At 39.1% G+C, this 21,884-nt stretch overlaps 1 protein-coding gene and 1 long non-coding RNA gene across 2 annotated transcripts; one reads left to right on the forward strand and one right to left on the reverse strand.

Moving 5' to 3' along the window:
* Window positions 1-2,634: 2,634 nt before the first annotated feature.
* LOC125316213 lies at window positions 2,635-20,547 on the forward strand. The gene is made up of 2 exons (XR_007199518.1): window positions 2,635-2,732; window positions 20,418-20,547. It is a non-coding gene; the product is annotated as an uncharacterized LOC125316213 (long non-coding RNA).
* On the reverse strand, window positions 11,039-12,857 carry LOC115732558 (UPF0481 protein At3g47200-like). The gene is made up of 2 exons (XM_030663221.2): window positions 12,228-12,857; window positions 11,039-11,801 (listed from the first exon to the last, which is right to left on the reverse strand). Exons 1-2 carry the CDS (start codon window positions 12,855-12,857, stop codon window positions 11,109-11,111), a joined length of 1,323 nt encoding a protein of 440 aa, XP_030519081.1. The 3' UTR covers window positions 11,039-11,108.
* Window positions 20,548-21,884: the final 1,337 nt, after the last annotated feature.

The raw sequence follows: 21,884 nt of genomic DNA on the forward strand, positions 1-21,884 counted from the left end.
CAATAAAATGAGCATGTCTTGCAATGTACATGCGTCCAATTTTGTAATCTAAACAACGGTAACCAACGTGCAATGGGCTATATCCTAAGAACACACATTGAGTAGAACATAGTGAAAATTTATGCGAATTGTATGGCCTTAATAAAGGAAAAACAACACAACCAAATATTTTCAAAAATTTGTATTCCGGTTGTTGATTAAAAAGTGTTTGAAAAGAAGAGATATTATTTAAAACTGATGTTGGTAATCTGTTAATAAGATAAATGGTAGTTTCAAAAGCATTAGGACAATACTTAAGAGGAAGAGATGCATGAGCCAATAATGTAAGGCCAGTATCAACAATATGACGAATTTTTTACTCAGCTGCTCCATTCTGCTCATGAGTGTGCGGACAAGCTACATGATGGATAATTCTATTGTTAGAAAAAAAAATTATTTAGGGTTACGTATTCACCACCCCAATCGGACTATACAGCTTTGATGGATTTTTCAAATTGTTTCTCGGACATAGTCTTGAATTGTTCGAAAATGGAAGGGACTATAGATCGATTTTGAATAGGATAGTACCATGTATATTTCGAGAAATCATCAATAAATATAATAAAGTACTTATAACCAGAAATGGAATCAATTGGAGCAGGTCCCCATACATCGGTAAATACTAAATCAAGAAGTGCTTTACTAATGCTATGAGTTGGGGGTAGATGCGTTTTATGAGATTTGCCTAACAAACAAGAAGCACATTTATTGAAATCAAATGTAGAACATGGCAAATTATTTGAATGAATCAACGAGCACACTTTGCTTTGTTGGGGATGACCCATTCGGGCATGCCAAGTAGTGGCAGTGGCGGAAGAGTCAAGTGAGATGATGTTGGTGGATGGAGATGAGGCATAAAGACCTGACAACCGGTATAGTCCATCCTTAAGCGAACCTTGGAGCAGTGGGCGGTGGTGTTTTGGTCTGCAAGTCCTTCACAACAAAGTGAAATGGATGAAACTCAAAGAAGCAATTGTTATCACATGTAAAATTGAGAACGGAAAGCAAATTACGCGTAATGGTAGGGACATGAAAGATATTTGAGAAATTAAAAGGTTTGTTAGTATGGGTTTTTAGAGTGGAAGAACCGACATTAACAATGTCTAAACCTGCTCCATTATCTACATGAAGAGATTTGTTACCGTTATGTGGTGCAGAGATCTACTGATTGGCAATGTCAAGTGTCACATGTTGAGTGGCTACGATATCTGGAAACCAATCTTGCTGCGACGGGGTAGGAAGAATTGTAGCCATATTAGCAATAGGTTGAATTGCAGTATTGTTAGATTGCAAATACCTAAAATAACATCTTGCGGCAGTATGATTATATTTCTAACAAATTTGGCATCGATCTTTTCTGTTTTTAGATCGATTGCCCGGGTTCCCATAATTGCGATGGTTGCCTTGACCACGATATTGCGGATTTTGAGTGGTAGAAAGTTGAAAATTGGAAATCAATTGTGGTTGAATAGGAGGGGTGGATGATGGAGGAATGTTAGCAGTAACATTTGCCTCTATAGGCACTTGTGTCGACTTCATTTGAAGCTCATGATTGAGGAGCAATCGATAGAGTTCGGGAAATGTTATCGGATCAGGTTTTGTAGCCAAGGCAGTAACAATGTCAGAAAAATCAGAACCAAGATTACGGAAGACAATGGCATTTAATTCTTCATTCTTAAGAGGGCGATTGGCAGCAACTAATTGATCTGAAATATATTTTACCTCGCGGAGATAAGTTGAGACAGAGTTGTCACCTTTAGATGTATTCTGGAGTTGCATATGAAGTTGAAGAATGCTTGTATGCGATAGAGATCCGAAGGCGGTTTGTAGAGCCTTCCAGACATCGGCAGTAGTATCTAATCCAACCACATAGGGTAAGACATCGGGTGAAAGAGAAGATATCATCCAACTAAGAACAAGTTGGTCTTTTCGAATCCATTCATCATATGTAGGGTTTGGTGCTGCAATAGTAGAGTCCGTAGGGGTGATGATTGGAGTGGGACAGTTAATGGTGCCGTCAAGGTATCCCATTAAGGACTAGCTATGAAGTAACGGAAACAATTGAGTTTTCCACAATAGAAAATTATCATCGGAAAGTTTAAGGCTAAGGTAGTGTTGTAGAGAATAAATAGCGTCGGTATTATCAAGGATCCTACTGGTCGTCTAATACCATGTAAGAAATAGACTCAAGGTTTGAGAATGAGTTTCGCTTATCCTCAACTCTACTATAGCGTTTGTATTTATAGTGTTTTCCTAGAAGGACTAATTCAAAGTATTTTGAATTAGTCCATTACAATATTAACTACAGAATATAAATATATTAATGGACTAATTCAAAATTAGTCCGTTACGATATTAACTACGGACGTTACGGTATTAAATGCAGACGTTACAATATTAACTACGGAATAATTTCGAATTGTTCGTTACATATTAACTACATTCCTTAACAGGATCTAAAATAGTGGAGGATTTGTTTCTTCTACCAAATACTAACACGATCATGTAGATGTATCAACGATTACTTAGCCAAGAATTTGCTTCGTAGCTTTACTTATTCGGTGAATGGAGGATCATGTTCCGCGCAGCAGCATCTCGGCCTCAAGGGTAATGGAAGCGAAGAGGGGAAGGACAAGGAGAACATAACCCCTTACGATGCAAAGTACAAATTCTGCGGCAACCATTATTTTCAGGTTCGCCCGACTATAGTTTTGAGGCTAAATCTGGTTTCCACATGGTCCGAGTTCCACAGGTTGGGTTGCGGCGACAGGACACTTATACATACTTCACCAAAGTTCAGACAACATATGCCGAACTAAAATGTTCCAACGGAAACCTTATAAGTCTTATCCGAAGATGGTACGAGCATACAACTTCTTGATTCCAATATACGCCATGCGGACTATAAGCAAATTCTGCGGGTCGCTCAAGGTTCGGCTGGGCCTTTCCCTTCTTTTGGGTGTAGTTTGTACTCCCTTTTCATGTCTTTCAAGATAGCTTCATCCCTGCCGATGCCGAGCGAGCAGCCCACAGAGAAGAAGTGTGAGATGTTTGGAGGAAAATCTCAATACAAACCGCGCTAACGATCTCCAAAAAGATTTATGGGAATCACATTAGGCGCAAAGTCTCGTGAGGAAACAGAAATGGTTTATTCAAGAAGACTTACTGTTGACCTAGGCAAATTTCCATTTCTTCTCTTTGTTTACGGCACTTCCACTAGATCTCATAAAAGGCTGTCCCGTCGGGGGCGCATTCTTGAAGGCTTATAATATGTTCGGCGCATTCTTTCCGAGCCTCTTGCTCCATCTTGCTGCGTGAAGCTGCAAACAAAGAGGGAAAAACACTTAGCATACTAATTTACAGCGTAAGCACTCAGAAAAAGAAAAACAAACAAACAAAAAATCGAAACTGCCTGGGGATTTGCTGAAACTATGCTTTGGTTTGACTATGATCAAGTTATTGGCACAGAAAAAGCGAGAATTCAATGTAGCATATCAAAAGCAAGTAGCAGGTCACTCGATATCGAGTTGAATCACCATGGCCATTGATATATCTATCTCATAACGGGTAACATGACGATGCTCGATCGATCCAAGAATCGAGCCATCCACCATGTAAAAATAAACCAATAAGGAAAAGAAGAAGAAGAAGAAGAAGAGAGAACATGAAGTGGAGCAAAAGAAGAACCTTCGTTGGAGAAACCCATGCCTTGAAATCTAGGGGTGAGCATGGTTTCAGAATAGAACCGAGAACCTGGAACCGGAACCCGTAGGATCCGGTCCGGTTCCAGGTTCCAAGGTATGTAGGGTAGGTTCCGGGTTCCAAAAATTGAGGAACCTGTTCCAACGGGTAAGTTCCAAGTTTTACTACTTAGAACCTAGAACCTAGACCCTAGATCCTAAAATAAATTTTTATATTTTTTTTTTGTATGTGTTTTTGCACGATCCTACAATGTTCTATGCCGTCCGATATTGAGTGTATAATCTGGAGCCAAACAAATTTTTAGGTTTCGGGTTCCAAAAAATGATAACCGTGTTCCAAAGGATTTGTTTCGGGTTATAAATGTAATTTATACGGAACCTAAAACCACTCACTTCTACTTTCTCTTAGATGTTGTACTATTCACTCTTATTTTGGTTAACTAAAAATGCAAAAAGAAAAGAAAATAAAATAAAATTGATAGGTTTTAGGTTATCCTGGAACCGACCCTAGAACCTGTGACGGGGTAGGTTCCGGGTTCCAAAAAATGAGGAACCTGTTCCGACGGGTAGGTTCCAAGTTTTAGGTAGAACCCGTAAGGAACATGGAACCGCTCACCCCTATTGAAATCGAAGTAGGGCCAAAAGGTCTCGTCGTGATTCGGGACTTGATCGAGGGTAGAACTAGAAGAGGCTAACTAAGTAACTGCTAATTAAATTGACTCCATCAGCCGAGAGTTTGATTGGCCTTTTTTTGTGGGGCCCACCTAGGCATCGATGGTCATTGAAAATAAGAGAAATAATTATGTGGCGGTTCTTAATTTACTATAAAAATAACATTTTATTTCGGGCCACACAAAATTGAATAATAAATAATTAAAAATTATTGAGAAATCCAATCTTTTAAAAATTTGTGACCTATAACATGTTTTTATTCTTATAGTTACCCAAACAGTATTATTCTAGTAAGGTTAATTTAATAATGACTTAACTTTATTATGGTTGCATTTGGTACCGTAGGTTTTACTTAGATAAAAAGTGATCCGTCAAGTTGACTTCACTCTGACCAAAAAAAAGAAGAAGGAAAAGTTAACTTCACAAATGAAATTGGAAAAAAGACAAGAAAAATCAAGTGGAAACATGGGAACATATTATTCTTTGATGATCCAAGCGCAGCATTTGTTGTGGCCGATAATGTAAAATAAATGTGACCCATATGATTTTATAATAATGGTTTAATAATTATTTCATGTTATAATTATTAGTTTATGTTGGTTACGAAAGGATACAATTGAAAGGTGCAATAAACGTGCTTTGATGGAATGCACCTATTGAAGATGCACCTTTTGGATAACGTTTCTTTTTAAAAGAAGTCTAGTCCTCCTTCCATCCTATCAACGAACAAACGTTAATTACATAACGTACGGTTGTCTCTCTCCATCAGAAACAACATGAAAGAATAGAGGGTCAAGGGAGAGAAATCAGATTCTTCATCGTCTTTGTCTTCTGCATTGATCGTTCTTCAAGAATTGCTATGGACAAAGGTACATCTTTATTCTTATTGATTGTGAAAATCATGAAGATTGGAGATCCGTCTATGATTGAATTTCCGCATGAAGTTTATGTTCAATTGCTTACGGATCATGGTCGCGTTTGATTCAGATTTTGAAAAATGCTTGTACACCAAAACAAAGCGTTTTAAGAGTTTCGATGAAATGTAAATAATGCTTGGTAAGCGCTTTTTTTTTTACTTTTTAGGATAAAGGGATTTTCTTTTTCTTTTTCTTTTTTTGCATAAAGGGCTTAGGTTAAAAAAACAAACGAACAAAAAAAAGTTGCATAAATGCACAAACTTTTGGACTCAGAAAAGCATTAAAAAAAAAAAAACACTGCTCAGCCAAAAGAAGATCGCCGATTTGGACGCCCAATTCATTTCTCAGAACTCCCGGGGAACAACGAAAGGGGGACGATCACTCACCTAAACACAGATCCTAACATTTGCCATCAAAACCCAGAACGTCAATCCATGGATTTTCGAAGATCAGAGGTTGTAGAAGAAGAAGACCAATACGGTCACATACGAGATGACGTCCCAGCGAAGTCCCTCGAAAGTCTTCGAAAAACAAAAGAACAAAAGAACGAGTCGCTGCACATGGAGCTCCCCTCCTGCATCGACGGGGCCAGACCCGACGGCGAATCGACTTCTGCAATAATTAAGATCATTAAGTCAGATAGAACAAACACGGAGTAGTTAGAAAAATTGTGTGTGTGTGGGTGGGTGTTAGGGGTTGGGGATGTGGGGGTGGGGGTGGTGGGAGTGGGGGGTGGGGGCGGGGGAAGAACTTAACGATAATCACTGGAATTTATTATGTTCGTCAAATTTCCAGTTCTTTTTCATGTCGATGATAGGTTCGCGTGAATCGGCAAAGGAAGTTTCCCAGCTAAGCCCTTTGATGGTTGGCGACTAAAATATCACACCCCAATTCATCACAAATAAGGGTATGACACGGCCATTCTTTTTTTTAAAAACGTAGTCGCAAGTTAACCAAAATCCCATCTTATATCGAAGATAGTCATTTGGTTACACTCTCAAAGCTTTTCTATAATCATAAAAAAATATATGTACATGTCTATTAAAAGATAATTCAAAAGTTCAACAGCTATATACAACTCATACAAAAAATCCTATCAAAAATGCTGCTGCTGACGCAACGCTCACGTCCTACTTGCTGTCACGGAAGAACTTGAAAAAAAAATGAGATGAAAGGAGTGAGCTACCACGGCACAGTGAGAAATACATTTCTTCTAAGCAGATCGAACACTTACAATGCACATTTAAAACACAAAACATAACTCTTTTTTTCACCAAAAACAAAGTATCAGAAACTTTCAATATCACAATGAGTCATATTCAACTTCCAACACGATATATATATATATATATATATATATATATATATATATATATATAAGAAATACCATTTCTTAATAAAAATGTCAAAACACATATTAATGGTTTATCCATTTACCAATCTCCTGAAAATACATGTTAATGGTATATCCATTGCCCAATCTCGTGATTAAATACCCAACCGTGGCCATGCGTTACACCCCATGACAAAAGCGACAAAGATCCCCCCTTGGTAAGGTCTCCATCTATAATGCCGGTGGCTCGGCCCATAAGGATATCCTAGACTAGTATGCGCATACCCACAAACCCTCCAACTTGGTTCACAGTGATATTGAGCACCACAACCTCATCATCCAATATCCGGAAGTCAAGTCCAGAATCAATATCACAAAATAATGTACAAAATCAAGCATAAAATCTTTTGCCACTCAACTTAATCCACAAGAATACCTTTTGAGAATACATATCACAACCTCTTCTCAAACCATATCAAATATTAAATGGGGTAGTAAATGTCCGATCCGATGTTTTGCGCAAATAATGCTATAATAAAAATTCAATTTCAAGGAAATCTCATTAACTCATAAAATGTCTATATCTTTTCAAAGCATGAGTTTTATAATTTGGGTTAATACCATGAAAAACCCTAAACTGGTACACCTGTGACAAATTTACCCCAAACTATTTTTTTGACCACGAAAAACCCCAAACTGGTACATATGTGACAAATTTACCACAAACTATTTTTTTTACCACCAAAAACCCTAAACTGGTATATTTGTGACAAATTTACCCTAAACTAATTATTTTGACCACGAAATACCCTAAACCGGTACACATGTGACAAATTCACCCCCAGTTAAATCGTCACTTTGTTTTGGCCTTTGGTCCGCTACTGTATGGGAGGACACAACCCTTGGTGCTCCACCCATCCGTGCGCGATGGATGGTGTCATCGTACAAGAAGAGACTACTGAAGGAAGGAGGTTCACGATTTGACATAAATAGGTAAGCCTTAGGGGCGCCCGGCGGCGAAGATCCCGACCATGGAGACCATGGGGATAACCTGGTAACAATGATACGGAAAGCAAGTCTTCGATCTTACAAAGAAAGGCGATGGCTCGAAGACCTCGTCTCTAATGCTTTTGCCTTCCACGAGACCGTACCTGTCGGATCCGAAGATCGCCTATCTCAAATTGATAAACCTGTAACAAATAGAGGGTTAAAGCCCTATATTGGTATACCCGTCATCTATCACATGTCACTAAATCAACAATTTGATAGTTAAATTTAATGAAAATTAACGGAGGGTAAATTTGTCACATGTGTACCGGTTTAGGGTAAATTTGTCACGGGTGTACCGGTTTGGGATTTTTTGTGGTCAAAAAAATAATTTAGGGTAAATTTGTCACAAGTGTACCGGTTTGGGGTTTTTCATGGTATTAACCCTTATAATTTTATAGGAGAAATAATATCACTCACCTGGAGAAGTCGAAAACCAACCTACGGTGGTTACTCAAATTGACGCACACGTGTTCCTATCAAATATATGAAAAATGATATAAAAAACTAAGTAATATGCTACATTAAAGCATGACACGACTGAAAAAGGCCTATTTGTCACTAAGGCAACACCTACGCACCAACAAAATGCTCGCTCGTAGCGGACACGCATGTTATCCGCTACTCGCAGCTTGCGGATAAATTTAAACGGATCATAACTCCCTCCTTCGAGTTTCAATTTAAACGAACTTGGAGTCCAAAGAAAGCTCTTATAATGTACAACAAAACACCCAACACGGCTTGTCTAGAATCTATCCGAAAAGTGGTAAGAACGGGCGCAACATGTTACGATCGCACACTGCTCACTACGTGCGTCAAACTTTCAAATTTTGTTTCAGACAAACCATAAGTCCAAATTGAGTTTTGTAAAGTCCTACAGCTCCACAACAGCCTAAACTATCGTTCCCCTAAAGAATCTTAACTTAACGACTCCAAAATTTGACTTTGAGGCTCAATTTTTTCATAAATCCGAATCCGAGCCATAAATACGAAAACCATTCTGATTAGATGAACGAGGAGTGCGAGCACTTACCTAGCGTTGCGGCACGTAGTGAAACGAGCTCGGGGAGACGTCCGTGATGGATGAACGCACATTCGATTCTTTCTTCCTTTTTTTCCTCTCTCCCTTCTCCTTCTTTCTTTCCCTTTCTTTTTTTTTTCTTTTTTTTTTTTCTTGTGTGCTGTTTCTGCGTTTTGGGGCTCTCAGGTTCTTAAAAGAATCAAGACATGCACTGTTATGCTTTCGCCTTCTTCTTTGTTGACTTTGTTAACTCTTTTTTTCAAGGTGGGTCCCACACATTAGACATGGTAAAAAAAATAAATATTACATAAAATGAGCTTAAGTACACCCAAAGTACCATAACTTGTGTATGACACTCATTTTAGTGCCAAAACTTTCAAATCGATCACTTTAGTGCCAAGTTTTTGTAACTTCGATCACTTCGGTGCTAGGTGCATTCATGGCCGCCGGAAAGTCTACATGGAGTTTATGTGAACTTTTTACATAAAAAAAGAAGGAGGGCGTGCCTCGTTGGAGACCGACTCAGCAATTTGAAGAACAACAAGATGTCATAAATGCTGATTTCGCTTAACATAAACCCTAAATGTCCAAATTGAACCCCAAATTAGAAACCCCATCGCGGCTGAAGTGAAATTGAGTCCTTCATTTCGATTTCGCCCCAAAATTGACAGCCCTAGGTCAAAATGGAGGGAAAGAGCTTCGGTGGCAGCTCAAATTTGGTTCGACCAACTGAAGAAAATGGTGAAATTTACGGCGAGCCACATCAACGTCGTCTATTAATAAAAAAAGTGCCACGTCGGATTTCTGGCAAAGTATATTGGAGTTGGCACTTAAGTGATCATTTTTCAGAAAATTTGGGACTAAAGTGATCCGATTAAAACTTTTGGTACCAAAGTGATCTCCATACATAACTTTTGGCACTAAAAGTGTACTTTTTCCATTAATTTGTGAATTTGGCCGATCGATAATCAAAATTTGGGATAAAGTCGATTTTCGGTTTTTTTTTTTTTTAAATTGATGATGCAAAAGTCAAATTAAGGTAAAAATGAGTTGATTAAAGGATCTTTGAAATTTTTGGAAAATGTTGACCAAGTGTTGACTTCAGTAGTTAATTAAAAAGTCTACTCTAAAATATTCTTTGATTATTGGTAAAATCAATGCATGGCTTTAGACAGAACACTACGAAACTTGAAAAACTTTTAAAAACACTAAGACGACTCTTTTTTGCTAAGAAACGGGCCATGTTGCTATCAGAAAGTATAGTCTCAAGTTTTTACTTTTAATGACTTGTTGATTAAAAATCGGGTGTCAACTAAGTAGTAACGTTAAGGAAATAGAGTTGGCCATTGTTTTGGTGTCAGATATTTGCGTGGGTGATTTTAATAGCGGGCGGAATAGGACTCGCGCTCAATACCCAACCAAATGTGTCTCTGATACGTGGGATTTACTCGGCAAAGGAAAAAGGAAGGAGCTTTCGGGGTGCATGTATCACCAAAATGTTTGGTGGAAGGGATATATGGAGCTGTAGTTGATCTGGACATGAAAGAGCGAAGCACGAAGGCGAAGCCTTTGAAAAGTCTTTCCTAATCGACTCTTCTGCTAAGAATCTGTCACAAGCAGAGATATTTGCTTCGTTTTACACTTTGAACAGATTTTTAGCCATTACTCCTGACTACCACCGACTAAGCTAGAATCACATACTTTAACTACTCATTACATATCTAGAAATTAGTGACATGTAGTTCATTTTCTTCATCGACAGAAAAAGGGGTCATGCTCATATTTTTTTATTGGAATTTGGGCATGAGTTCATGAGTAACAATTGCTATATATATGTTTTTTTTCTCTTGTAACGAGAGGTGCAATGTGCTAATTATAGTGAAATCATCTACTGAACATGGCCCTAATTTAAGGATGAAACATGATAAAACGTTGTGTCTCGATTTTCTTTTCTTTTCTTTTTTGCTTTTACGTGTTATTTCATTATGATTACGCGCCTAATTCTAACATAAACTTGTATGAGTCTTGGCTTTTTTGGATAAATTGCCCACAACTTCAACAAAATCTAATGAAAAAGGAAATGTTGCAACGGAAGATTTCATTTCCCTAAAGCTGGATGATCCTTCGGACTGCGTATCCAAGTTGGACAAAAATGAAGAACATTGAAACAAGAGAATCGTCATTTGATAATGATATATAAACAGCCAAATCTGCATTGTTCAAAAGGGGGAAATAAGCACGACCGAAAACAGGAGGAAAATCATATTCATGACAATAATCAACAACCAATCAACAGATGATTATCGTGCATAAGCCAATATAGGAAAAACCCAAAAAATCGAAGAAAGAAATTATTATTACAGAGGCAACGGGAGGGTTCAATAGTAGGTGAGCAAAGCATATACGGTCTGAATTATGGCGATTGCGAAGAGGAGGATGGCGGCGATGAGAGACAATATAGTCCAAGGATTCTTGAAGTAGGTGTGGTTGAGATTAGCCCTCCACCTGTTCCAGGGCTTCTCGCAGTATGTGCTGATCTTCTTTTGCACGGCGTCAAAGCTGTAGTTGGATGCGAGCGTCACTTCCTTGCACAGCGAGTTGAACAGCTCGGCAACCGCCTTGTCGCTCCCCAAGGCATTCTGGATGATGCCATTGGTGTGGAGCAGCGCGACATCCCCCTCATTGTTGATGATGCTGTCCATGAAGGTGACGTAGGATGTGACCTCGGTCCCAGCCCCGATGTGCAAGCGCTCGAAGGTCATGATGTTGAGGAACATGGACTCGGTGGCGTCATCCACCTTGATGACGGGGAGCCTCAGGACCCCTCCGCCAAAGGAGACGTCCTCGAGACTGCGAGTATGGCTCTTCTTGAAACGGATCCCCGCCTCTTCCAGCTCGGTGGCCGACCGGATAATCTCGTCGCCACCAGCCTCAGGCCCATTCTGGACCTTCTCGGGCGTCAGCAGGCCTTTCCTGAAGACATCCATGACATGCAGGAATCTGTCCATCCGTCTGACGCCGGTGTTGGGGAAGTAGAAGTTGAGGATGAGCTCGTTGATGTAACCCTCACGCTGCGATGTCGGAGTAAAGCCAGCACATCAAATACTAGATTGTTGTCGTGTCGATGCTACTCACACAAAAGGGCAAAAAAAGGTTTTTGATTGAGGTGATAAATCCAAAGATTTTGTTAGCATAATAGTTTAGAGTGATTATAAATGTAAAAACATAACATATTTTTAAAAGAATAGACTTCATAATAATTTTTTATTTTTTATTTTTTGTGGACCAAAAGAGGTTGTCGTTCTTATGAGTTATGGCAGATAGAGAATTATTACATACTCATTTATCTAGATCTAATGGAATTGTTAACTGATCTCGAACCGTGGCGTGAGGTCCATATGAGGTTACTAATATGCGCTGTTAGGTGAACATTAGTCCGGCGGTTTTCTTGCGTGTAATGACCTCTCCAACGACGAAGTGAAATCTAACAAACTAACCTCCTTGCCGTCTCTCTCGACTGTGACCAGACATTCCAGCACTAGCATCGGCAGCTGATTCTCCAGCATCAGCATGTCCCGTCTTATGTACGGCGTTATATATGCCATCCTGTGGGTGCTGAAGATGGGGTCAGAGGGCGCATAGTCATTCTTCTCCTCCTCTACCTCGACAGCGATCCTCATGATCTCGAGCATGAAGCAGCCGTCCGTGATCATGAGCTCCAGGAACTGGTCCCCTGCGCCATCCTTCCACTTTGGGTCCAGTGCATCATAGCTTTCCTCAAGGTTCCGTGCCACCTTCCTCAGGGACTCGAGGAAGGGCTCGCGGGTCTTCTGGGAACGGTTCAGGAAGTGGTCGAGTGCGCGGTTCTTGTGTTCCTCCATTGGACGGAGTTGGACATCGTTGTGGTGGTAGGGGCCGAAAGAGACAACCTGCGGCCGGTAGGCATTGGGGCTGAGGTTGGTGATGAAGGCGGGGACCCTGTAGATGGACGGTTGCTTGTTGTCGTTGACTGGGACGATCCAGTCGATCTCGTTTGGGTCCAGTTGGGGCGGCAAGGGTAACACGGTTCCACAAGTTTCAGAGGTTCCGTAAGTTTCTGTTGTGGGGGATAGAAGAGGAGTATCCATGGTGCCACAGAGAGAGAGAGAGAGGATTGGAAGAGTGTGTGAAGTTTGGGGTTGTCCTAGCCCCACGCTGGTATAGATAGAGGTGTCAGCCCTCCTCCCGCGTGTGGACAAAATTTTTGTTTGCACGTGGGACCAAAAAAAAATTGAGTAAATATGTCACGCAAATATATATTTGAGGTAAATACTTCCCATTGGTATAAGTTTTGAGTTTTTCGTGTCACAAAAAAAATCGAAATACATATCTCATCGTAGGAATTTTTTTGGGCAGGACACTAGGAGTACCAATATTTATATACGGCGATTACTTTAGTGTCAATATTTTTTTTGAATCATTTAAGTGCCAATTTAAAAAAAAAACTGTTATTTCAACGCCAACTCTAATGAGTTCCGCCGGAAATCTAATGTGGCATCTACGTGGCTCGTTGGAGCTTCCAAGTCAGCAATAAATAAAAAGCCAAAATTTGCCAAAAGTTATAAGACTTAAAAAACTAAAAAAACGAGCTAAAAAACTTTTTAAAAAAATCTGCGCTATAGTGGCGGGGGTCGCTGACCATCCCCCACCCTCGTCGGGCATTGCCAAGGATGGTGGGTGGCGGCGGTGGTGAGGGGCTGCAACGGATCAGATTCCTTTTTTTTATTTTTATTTTTATTTTTATTTTTATAGTTAGTAAGCTAATTATAAAATTTATTGTAATTTTTTAAAAATATTTTAGCTTATTTTGTAGAAGATATCACACATGGCATTCACATGGAATGGTTTTTTTTTAAAAAAATTACCACGTCGACGCCAATATGGACTGCCTTTTTTAAAAAAATTCCACATAATATTAAAAATTAACAAAAAAATACTACGTGTATTATTTGGTTGGAATTGACACTAGAGTGATCGTTTTTTGCTGAAATTGGCACTTAAGTGATCATTTTTTCTCCGATCTGGCGGTTAAGTGATAAAAAAAAATAGTAACACTAAAGTGAGCGTCGTACACAAATATTGACACTCTTGGTGTCCTTTTGCATATTTTTTGAGTGACTTTTACCCTATTTTCTATTATGAACAACCCCATTGTAGATAGTATTTCGAAATCAAATACCTTGAAATTGTCTAGAGGCACCATAGTGAAATTCTTCGAGCCAAAAATCGTAATAGTGAATGTGTATATAGGATTTTTTGTTGCCAATAGTCTGAATTTGATGTACGCCTAATCCACATGCACGGACACTCCTTAAAAAGTAAGCCAATCAAGAATCTCGAAAGGCCATAGTTCCGTACTTGGAATCGAATCAATTTGATGTTATCAATTAATGCGGGACAATTGGGCACCAAATCGACTGAGTCATCTATTCTTATTATTGTTTTTCATGGGACGCTACCATTGTAGTTTATCAGTACAATTGATTTTGACATTGGCAATTCATGCATCGTGTAGGGTATAGGTCCATAGAGCCGGTCCATTCTTCAAAAAGCAACAACAATTTAAAGTGAAAAGTATTGCTAAAATTGGATCTCGGGTCGGGTCGGGTCGGGTCGGGTATGAGTCGCTAATATTGTATTGCATAAAAATGGGTCAAAACGGATTAAACTGTTGATCCAAATCTTTTTGATGAACCTCTATATAGGTCACTTTTTGTGCACGAGCTAAAGAGAAGATATGTTTAAGCATGTCCCCTGGATACCGTAGGAAATGAATTGCATGCAAGTGAAGCATGATCTAGCGTCCATGTCTGAGCTTTTGAATTTGATGAATCTGACAAGCGTCTACCTAAATTAAAGAATCGTCTAATTTGAGATGCGACACTACATTTATAATAGTATTTGTTTTCGTTGTATTTGATAGAAATTTTTTACCTAGTATGTTTGGGTTATGCCAGGTTTCTTATTTAAGCAAAAAGATAGATTTGAACTCATATCAAAGTCAAACCATAGAGGCAAAGGTGAGTTTCTATGTTGAACTACGTATCGATGTTGGTATCATCTTTCTTTTTTAGCTTGGGATCACTTAAAGAGTGATTGACTGCGAGCATTTATGAGCTCCAACCAAGAGTTCTCTTAAGAGATGTATTGAATTTGAGATCATATATGATACCGAACCCGAATTGGGATGAGCAGGACCAGATTTCTTGACTGAATACCTACTGGAGTAGGGCCGTAGCAGTTCAACGAAGAATCTAATTTCTAGGGAATATCCACGATTGATCAATTAAGTTGTTGGATCAGTTATGACCTAGGTCGCACCGATACGTACAGGAGGTCGTCGCGTCGGTGTCGGACACCGACAATTGATCAATGTGTGTCAAGAAACCGACACGCGGTCAACGAGCCGGACACGCTGTCGACACGCGTGTCGGACTCCTAGAGTCCCCTCATAAAAATAAAAATAAAAAAGTAAGTCTGAAGCCTCTAGGCGATTGAGGATGAGGTCCGGCGACTCTGAAGTCTCTTGGCGAGAGAGAGAGAACGAGAGCGGGAGAGGAAGTAACGATAGAGAGAGAAAGAAGCTAGTAACGAGCAGAAAGCGAGCAGCGAGCGCCCGAGCAGAGATGAGCTTCGTGTGCGCCGGAGCAGAGAGCGAACGGGCGGCGGAGGACAGAGCAAGAGAGTGCCGGAGGAGAGACGAGGCAGCCAAAATCATAGTCGTTGTCGTCGTTGGCTTCTCGAGACAGAGGTGAGGCGTGTGCGTTCCAAAAGTAGAGAGAGAGGACAGACATCACGGGGAAGAACAGAGGAGAGAGGAGACTGAGCTTGGGGAAGGGTGATGATTTTTTGAAAAAGTAACGAGAGAGAGAGAGAGCAGAGGAACTGGGTGAGACGCAAGATGATGACAGAGGACAGAGGAGAGAGTGGAAGAGACGTGACAGAGGAGAGAGAGGAGACAGAGCGTGGGCATTCAGAGGTGTAGTAACATCGGGAGCATTCAATTCAAATGGTTTAATTTTCTTTTTATTCTATTGTCCTTTTTTTTCCCTAAGCCGGCTGCGGTCCATGCTAGAAAATTACTTCTTTATTATAAGATCTATTTTTATGAAAAATCATAGAAATAATAATTAATTATGTATATATAAAAATATATATTTTAAATACAATGTGTCCTAACGTATCGAAAATCTCTATTTTTTTAAAATGACATATCGACGTGTCGTATCGTGTCATGTCGTGTCGCATATCGATGTCGATGCTACTTAGATTATGACAGTTATAATTAATAGACAATAAACACAAAAATCTCATAAGAGATGTTGGCGTAACCCGAAAGCGACTAATTAAAAGTCAAATTTAACAAGGGAAGAGTGTTGGGGGGTGCCCGAGTGAGGCGTGTGCGTCACTTTCTGGGCACCAGTAAAAGATAAAAAGTGTTTAGGTATGTCCCATGAAAAACGTGGGAGTCGAATTGCATAAATTAAAAAGCTCTTATCGAAATTAAATGCATTGAAAGTGATTTGCATATGGAGTTTCCATATTTGACGTGATATTAGATTATAATTTGAGCTTTGCTAGCATAATAATTTGTGGTTTATGAGAAAAACATCATGTTTTGAGCCACAAATTTATGAAAGAATGGACCTCACAAAAATATGATTCAACTTATTCAAAAGCAAATATGTGACGACTTCATCTCGAGTCTGAACACCAAGTTTGGAACAACATAAGCTTTTTATTCATATGTTACACATGCAATAAAGTATTTTAGAGCATTAACTATATTCTTTCTTAAATAGGATAATTTTGTCAAAATCAGAATATTCAAAAGAAGGTTTTCTCGACAGAAGCTTCATATCTCCATATTCTCACATTATTAGTTATATTTGTAACGCTGAGGAGCTTACGTTCTTCATCTAATAACCAATACTTACATTTCACGCACAAGAGAAAAACATTGTTCCTAATAAAAATGTTCAAAATTAGGAAAAATTATCAAAAAAAAGTTTTAAATATATTGCAATAGTGCCAATTAAGTACTACATAACTTTTTTTTGCCAATTAAGTTCTAAAATTTTTGCATTTATACCAATTCGATCTATTTGGCAGAGGGCAATGCTGACGAAAATAATTTTTAAAAATATTTTAATATTTTGAGATTTTTATTTTTTTTATCTTTATTTTGTTATTGTTCTTTTCTTTCTCCTTCTTTTTGTTTTTTTACTTCCCACTGGTTGATGAGCTATAGCCGGCGAGGGTCGCTAGAGCTTGCCCGACATCAGCCACCGATCGAGGGCGACCATGGCCTCGCCAACGCCTCACCTAGAACTTGGGAAGGCCGCCTCACCTGCCGTTGCAATAGTCTCCCCCAGCCTAGCAGCCCTCGCTGGCCACAGCTCACTGGCCATTCAAAAGGAAAAAATAAAAAGAAAGAGAAAGAAAAGAAAAATAAATAAAAAATTCGAAAAATATTGAAGTATTGTAAAAAAGTCTCTACGTTAGCGTCAACCAGTTAAATGGACTAAATTGACACAAATGCAAAAAAGTTTAAGACTCAATCGGCAAAAATGAAAATTAAGACTGAATAGGTATAATTATAATAGGTTTAGAACTTTATGATGACTAGTACCGTGACAAAGCCTTAGCTGGGCAATCCTTTTCAAATGCCAATTGTGATAATTAGTTCAACCAAGCGTTTGCTGTCACCTCATGTTTATCTTCAGTTATACGAATGTGGGTGAACTTTCCTCAGCTTATTAAGCTGTGTCCGTACGTGTGTGGAACATATTGGCTTTGTCTTTTTTTGAGTACATTTTTGTTCGCATTTATTGACAGACGAGGACGCTCGTATTTCTTCCTTCTCACGAATGGAGTCGAATGGCTGATTAATTTGGTGGCATTGGAGGTCAAGCCCCTGAGTGGTCCATGCGACCTGGGTACCCTGCGTCCTTTTCAACATGCAAATGCTCCACATGATTTTGTCCTCGACTTTTTGTCTCAGATCTGCATAATCTTATCTGATGTGATGTTTGTGGTGGATCGATAGAGCTATACATCTTCAAGTTATTTGCAATCCTTTTTGGAGACTGAATACATAGAGAAAGCTGTGTTCAATAATTGATTCATTTGTTTATTTATCAACTTTATTGGGGCCACATCAGGACCGTCTTTACTTATATTGACAGCAAAAAATTGTCCAACTTTTGGTTATTATTGATGAGTGATAAACTTAGTCGATAAAAGCAAAGTTTGATTACCAAGTCTTTAGTTATTGCCAACGAGTATCAGATGTAGTCGATGAGAGCAAAGTTTAGTCAATAATGAACAGAATATTTGACAACTTAAAGGGAATCGATAACTCGTCAATGAAGTCATCGACAACACAACATGAAGTTATCGACGAAGTTTCTCGATAAAGTTGATAATAGTGGCGAGTAATGACACGAAGATAACCATTGGTTGGTCATATCAAATCCGTTCGTGAAGTAACTTCTAGTAATGTTGCATATCAGAGGTAGACGAATGTTGTTTTGAGCGGCGGATGAAGGAATCGGGACAGATCAGAGGGTGTGGGGGATGGATATCGATATACATATGCAAATGCAGGATAGATACGATCTATAGCGAGGCGTAAAGGATGAACCTTCAGCCAAAATACAGAATGAAACGATAGAGTACGATCTATACCGAGGTTGTAAAGGACGCACCACCAACCGACGATATGGATCGGGATTAACGAAGCTCACCGCCATGGCATAAAGGCAACCCCACCAACCAAGGATAAATGGCTTTGAGATATAAAAGCTCACCATCAAGGCCTAAAGATATCATCGGCTAAGGAAAAAGGGCCTTTTGGCTCACCACCGTGGAGTAATCTACTCTCCACGAATAAATAAACCAAGGGTTTATCCAATATCTGAAGATATTCATTCAAACATGAGGAAAGTCTCACAAGTGTTTTCCATTCATCAAATCAACCAACATGCATGTTGCCTCATTACATAGAGGGACTTGGAAATAGGAAATGGACAAAACATTAAAGACTTGACAACTACGCAACCAACTAGCAAGGACATATGGCTACTCGACGATATGGGAATTAGAAAACACATTAAAGTCCTAGGAACCAGAAAGTGTAAGAAACACCTAGTAACCAGAACATCGACTCTTAAAACTGACAAAACAATTAAGACTCATAACAACTAAGACTAAAGACATTTGACCAGAGATAATTAAAATAAAGACTCTAAATTTGTCGATCAGCATGGGCAACTCAGTAAACACCTCCGGAGATCAACAAACACCAAAGGACTTTATCCAAGATAGCCTCCCATTGATATGTTGTTGATCCGCTTCGAAATCGGCAAGTATCTTTATGAATCGGAAAAACGTAACCGACAAAGGACCAACAACTCTTCAATCGGTAAGGTAATCGACAAGGAAGAATCAACAACTCCTTAATCGGTAACTCCATTGTCGACATCTTGGTTGTCGGTATCTCGGTTGCTAGTCTTCACGTCGATAATTTCATCTTGAGCTTGAATTCATCGAAATAAATTATGACCAGAACCTGCTTTAGCATAAATAGACATTGATGTTGCTTGACTAGCCGACGAAACCATGTGGAAACTTAAGGATTGTTCCTTAGAATCGGCTGCTCCCGCATCTTTAGTTGGATTATTTGACAAGGACTAAGTTGAGCTTGCAAGCAGATGGACAGAGCCCCATGCTCCCGCACCAGGTAACCACCGAAAAGGAGATATTTGTTCTTTCAAATTTTTAGTAATCGCCGTTTGCAATGGTTATAAATACTCCAAGTGTACTCTTCGTAAAGGCCTTTTGAATGAATAAAAGAACTCAAACATTCTCGAAAATTTATCTTTCTCTTTACTTTTCTGCAATTTATCTTTTCTGTATCTTTCAAGTCCCGTACTTTAGTCGTAGTTTTAGATATTTCGTCGTCCATTAAATTCTAGTATTGTATCTCTATATCATTTCACTTCATTTTTGTACTTCGTCGTTGGTTAAATGTCAACGAAGCATATCTGTTTTTTGTGATCCATTGAGATTCCTGCCTGGACTCACCATAAAACGAGTCTCCTCCTAATAAAACTTGAAGAACCAATTTCAGTGAAAGGTCTTTCATCTATTAGGACACTTTTCAGCTAAACAACGTCTTGTTGATGGAACAAAAAGACTTCACATTGATCTCGAGAGCATTAATTGAGTACTTCAAGAGGCTCACACATCGCTCAAACAAATTTTGGTAATTTCATATAATAATTCGCAAATTTAAGACGTATGTAAGAAGGTAAATAGAAGTTGGTAAAGGATCTTGTTAGTGATGAGGGAAGTCTGTAATTTCGAAATTTTGAAGTAGACGTTGGAAAATAAGTCAAATAAGAGTTGGTACATGCAAAACTAGTCAGGAACTTAATCGGAGAAATCCAACAAAAAACAGAAATTAATCGGAGAAAAGTTAGTAATTAGTGTAATTAAGAGGAGTAATTCCTAAAGAGAGGTAGCAAATTGTAAATAAACTTAATTCGGCCTCAAAGGTGATGGAAGCGAAGAGGGGAAGGACAAAGAGAACATAACGCCTTGTGATACAAAGCACGAATTCTGCAGCAACGAGATATTTTCAGGTTCACCTGATTATAGTTCGGACAACATATGCCAAACGAAAATCTTCCGACGGAAACCTTAAAAGTCTTGTCTGAAGATGGTACAAGCCTACAACTTCTTGATTCCAACATACGCAAGCAAGACTGTAGGCAAAATCTGCAGGTCGCTCAACGTTCGGCTGGGCCTTTCCCTCCTTTTGGGTGGAGGTTATACTCCCTTTTCATCTCTTCCAAGCAGCTTCATCCCTGCCGCTGCGGAGCGAGCAGCCCACGGAGAAAAAGTGTGAGATATTTGGGGGAAAACCTGAATACAAGCCTCGCTAAACGATCCCCAAAAAGATTTATGGGAATCATATTAAATACAGAGTTTCATGAGGAAATAGAAAGGTATTGTTTGTTCAAGAAGACTTACTATTGACCCAGGCAAATTTCCAGTTCCTTTTTTTGTTTGCGGCATTTCAAGAGCTGAAAAAAGGTTATCCCGTCGGGGGCGCATTCTTCCAGCTTTGTAATAAGTTTGCCGCATTTTTCCCAAGCCTCCTGCTCCATCTTGCTGATTGAATCTGCAAACAGAGAGGGAAAAGACACTTAGCGGACAAACTTACAGCTAAAGCGCCCCGCGCCCCCCCAACAAAACAAAAAAATAAAAAAACACGAAACTGCATGCGGATTTCCGGAAACTATGCTTTAGTTTGGCTATGATCAAGTTATTGGCACAGAAAAAGCGAGAATTCAACGTAACATATCAGAAGCGAGTAGCGGGTCGCTCGATATTGAGTTGAATCATCATGGCCATTGATATATCTATCTCATGACGTGTATCCATCCGCTTCACCGCAAGTAAAAATAAACAAATAAGGAAAAGAAGAAGAAGAAGAGGAGATAAAATGAAGTGGAACAAAAGAAGAACCTTCTGGGGAGAAACCCATGCCTTGAAATCGAAGCAGGAGCAAAAGGTCTCGTCGTGCTTCAGGACTTGGCCACAGGAGTTGAAAGGGTTGCAAGAGGCTGACTGCGAACTAAATGACTAGACCGACGGAGAGTCGATTGGCCTTGAGAATTAATTATGTAAGAGCCCCTTTTGAGTCAGAAAAAAATAAATAATAATTGATTAAATATTATTGTATGATCAACTCTTTTAAGAATTTTTAGCACGACATAAAGTTATTCTCATATTAACCCAAAGGCTGTTATACTAACAAAGTCTATTGGCTTTTCGCTGGGCCCACCTAGGCATGATTAAATAATGACTAAACTTTATTGTGGTCACATTTGGAACTTCACAAATGAAATTGAAACAAAAAAAAGAAACTAAAAAATCAATTGCGAAAATGGGAATATATTATTCTGGGCAAAGTATAGACCGTCCTAATTCTTCTTCGATGATCTGAGTACAGCATATGTTTGATTCAGCTTTTGAAAAATGCAGGTGCGCAAAAACAAAGCATTTTAAGTTAAAATTTTTTTGATGAAATGTAAATAATGTTT

This window comes from Rhodamnia argentea, chromosome 8, assembly GCF_020921035.1.
Source record: "Rhodamnia argentea isolate NSW1041297 chromosome 8, ASM2092103v1, whole genome shotgun sequence".
Classification (NCBI taxonomy): domain Eukaryota; kingdom Viridiplantae; phylum Streptophyta; class Magnoliopsida; order Myrtales; family Myrtaceae; genus Rhodamnia; species Rhodamnia argentea.

Bases quoted from the DNA above. Each gene is read 5' to 3' on its own strand.
- LOC115732558 (XM_030663221.2), bottom strand. From the start codon at position 12,857: ATGGATACTCCTCTTCTATCCCCCACAACAGAAACTTACGGAACCTCT. The intron at 11,802-12,227 runs GTTAGTTTGTTA...CCGACATCGCAG, and splicing joins TCGAGAGAGACGGCAAGGAG to CGTGAGGGTTACATCAACGA.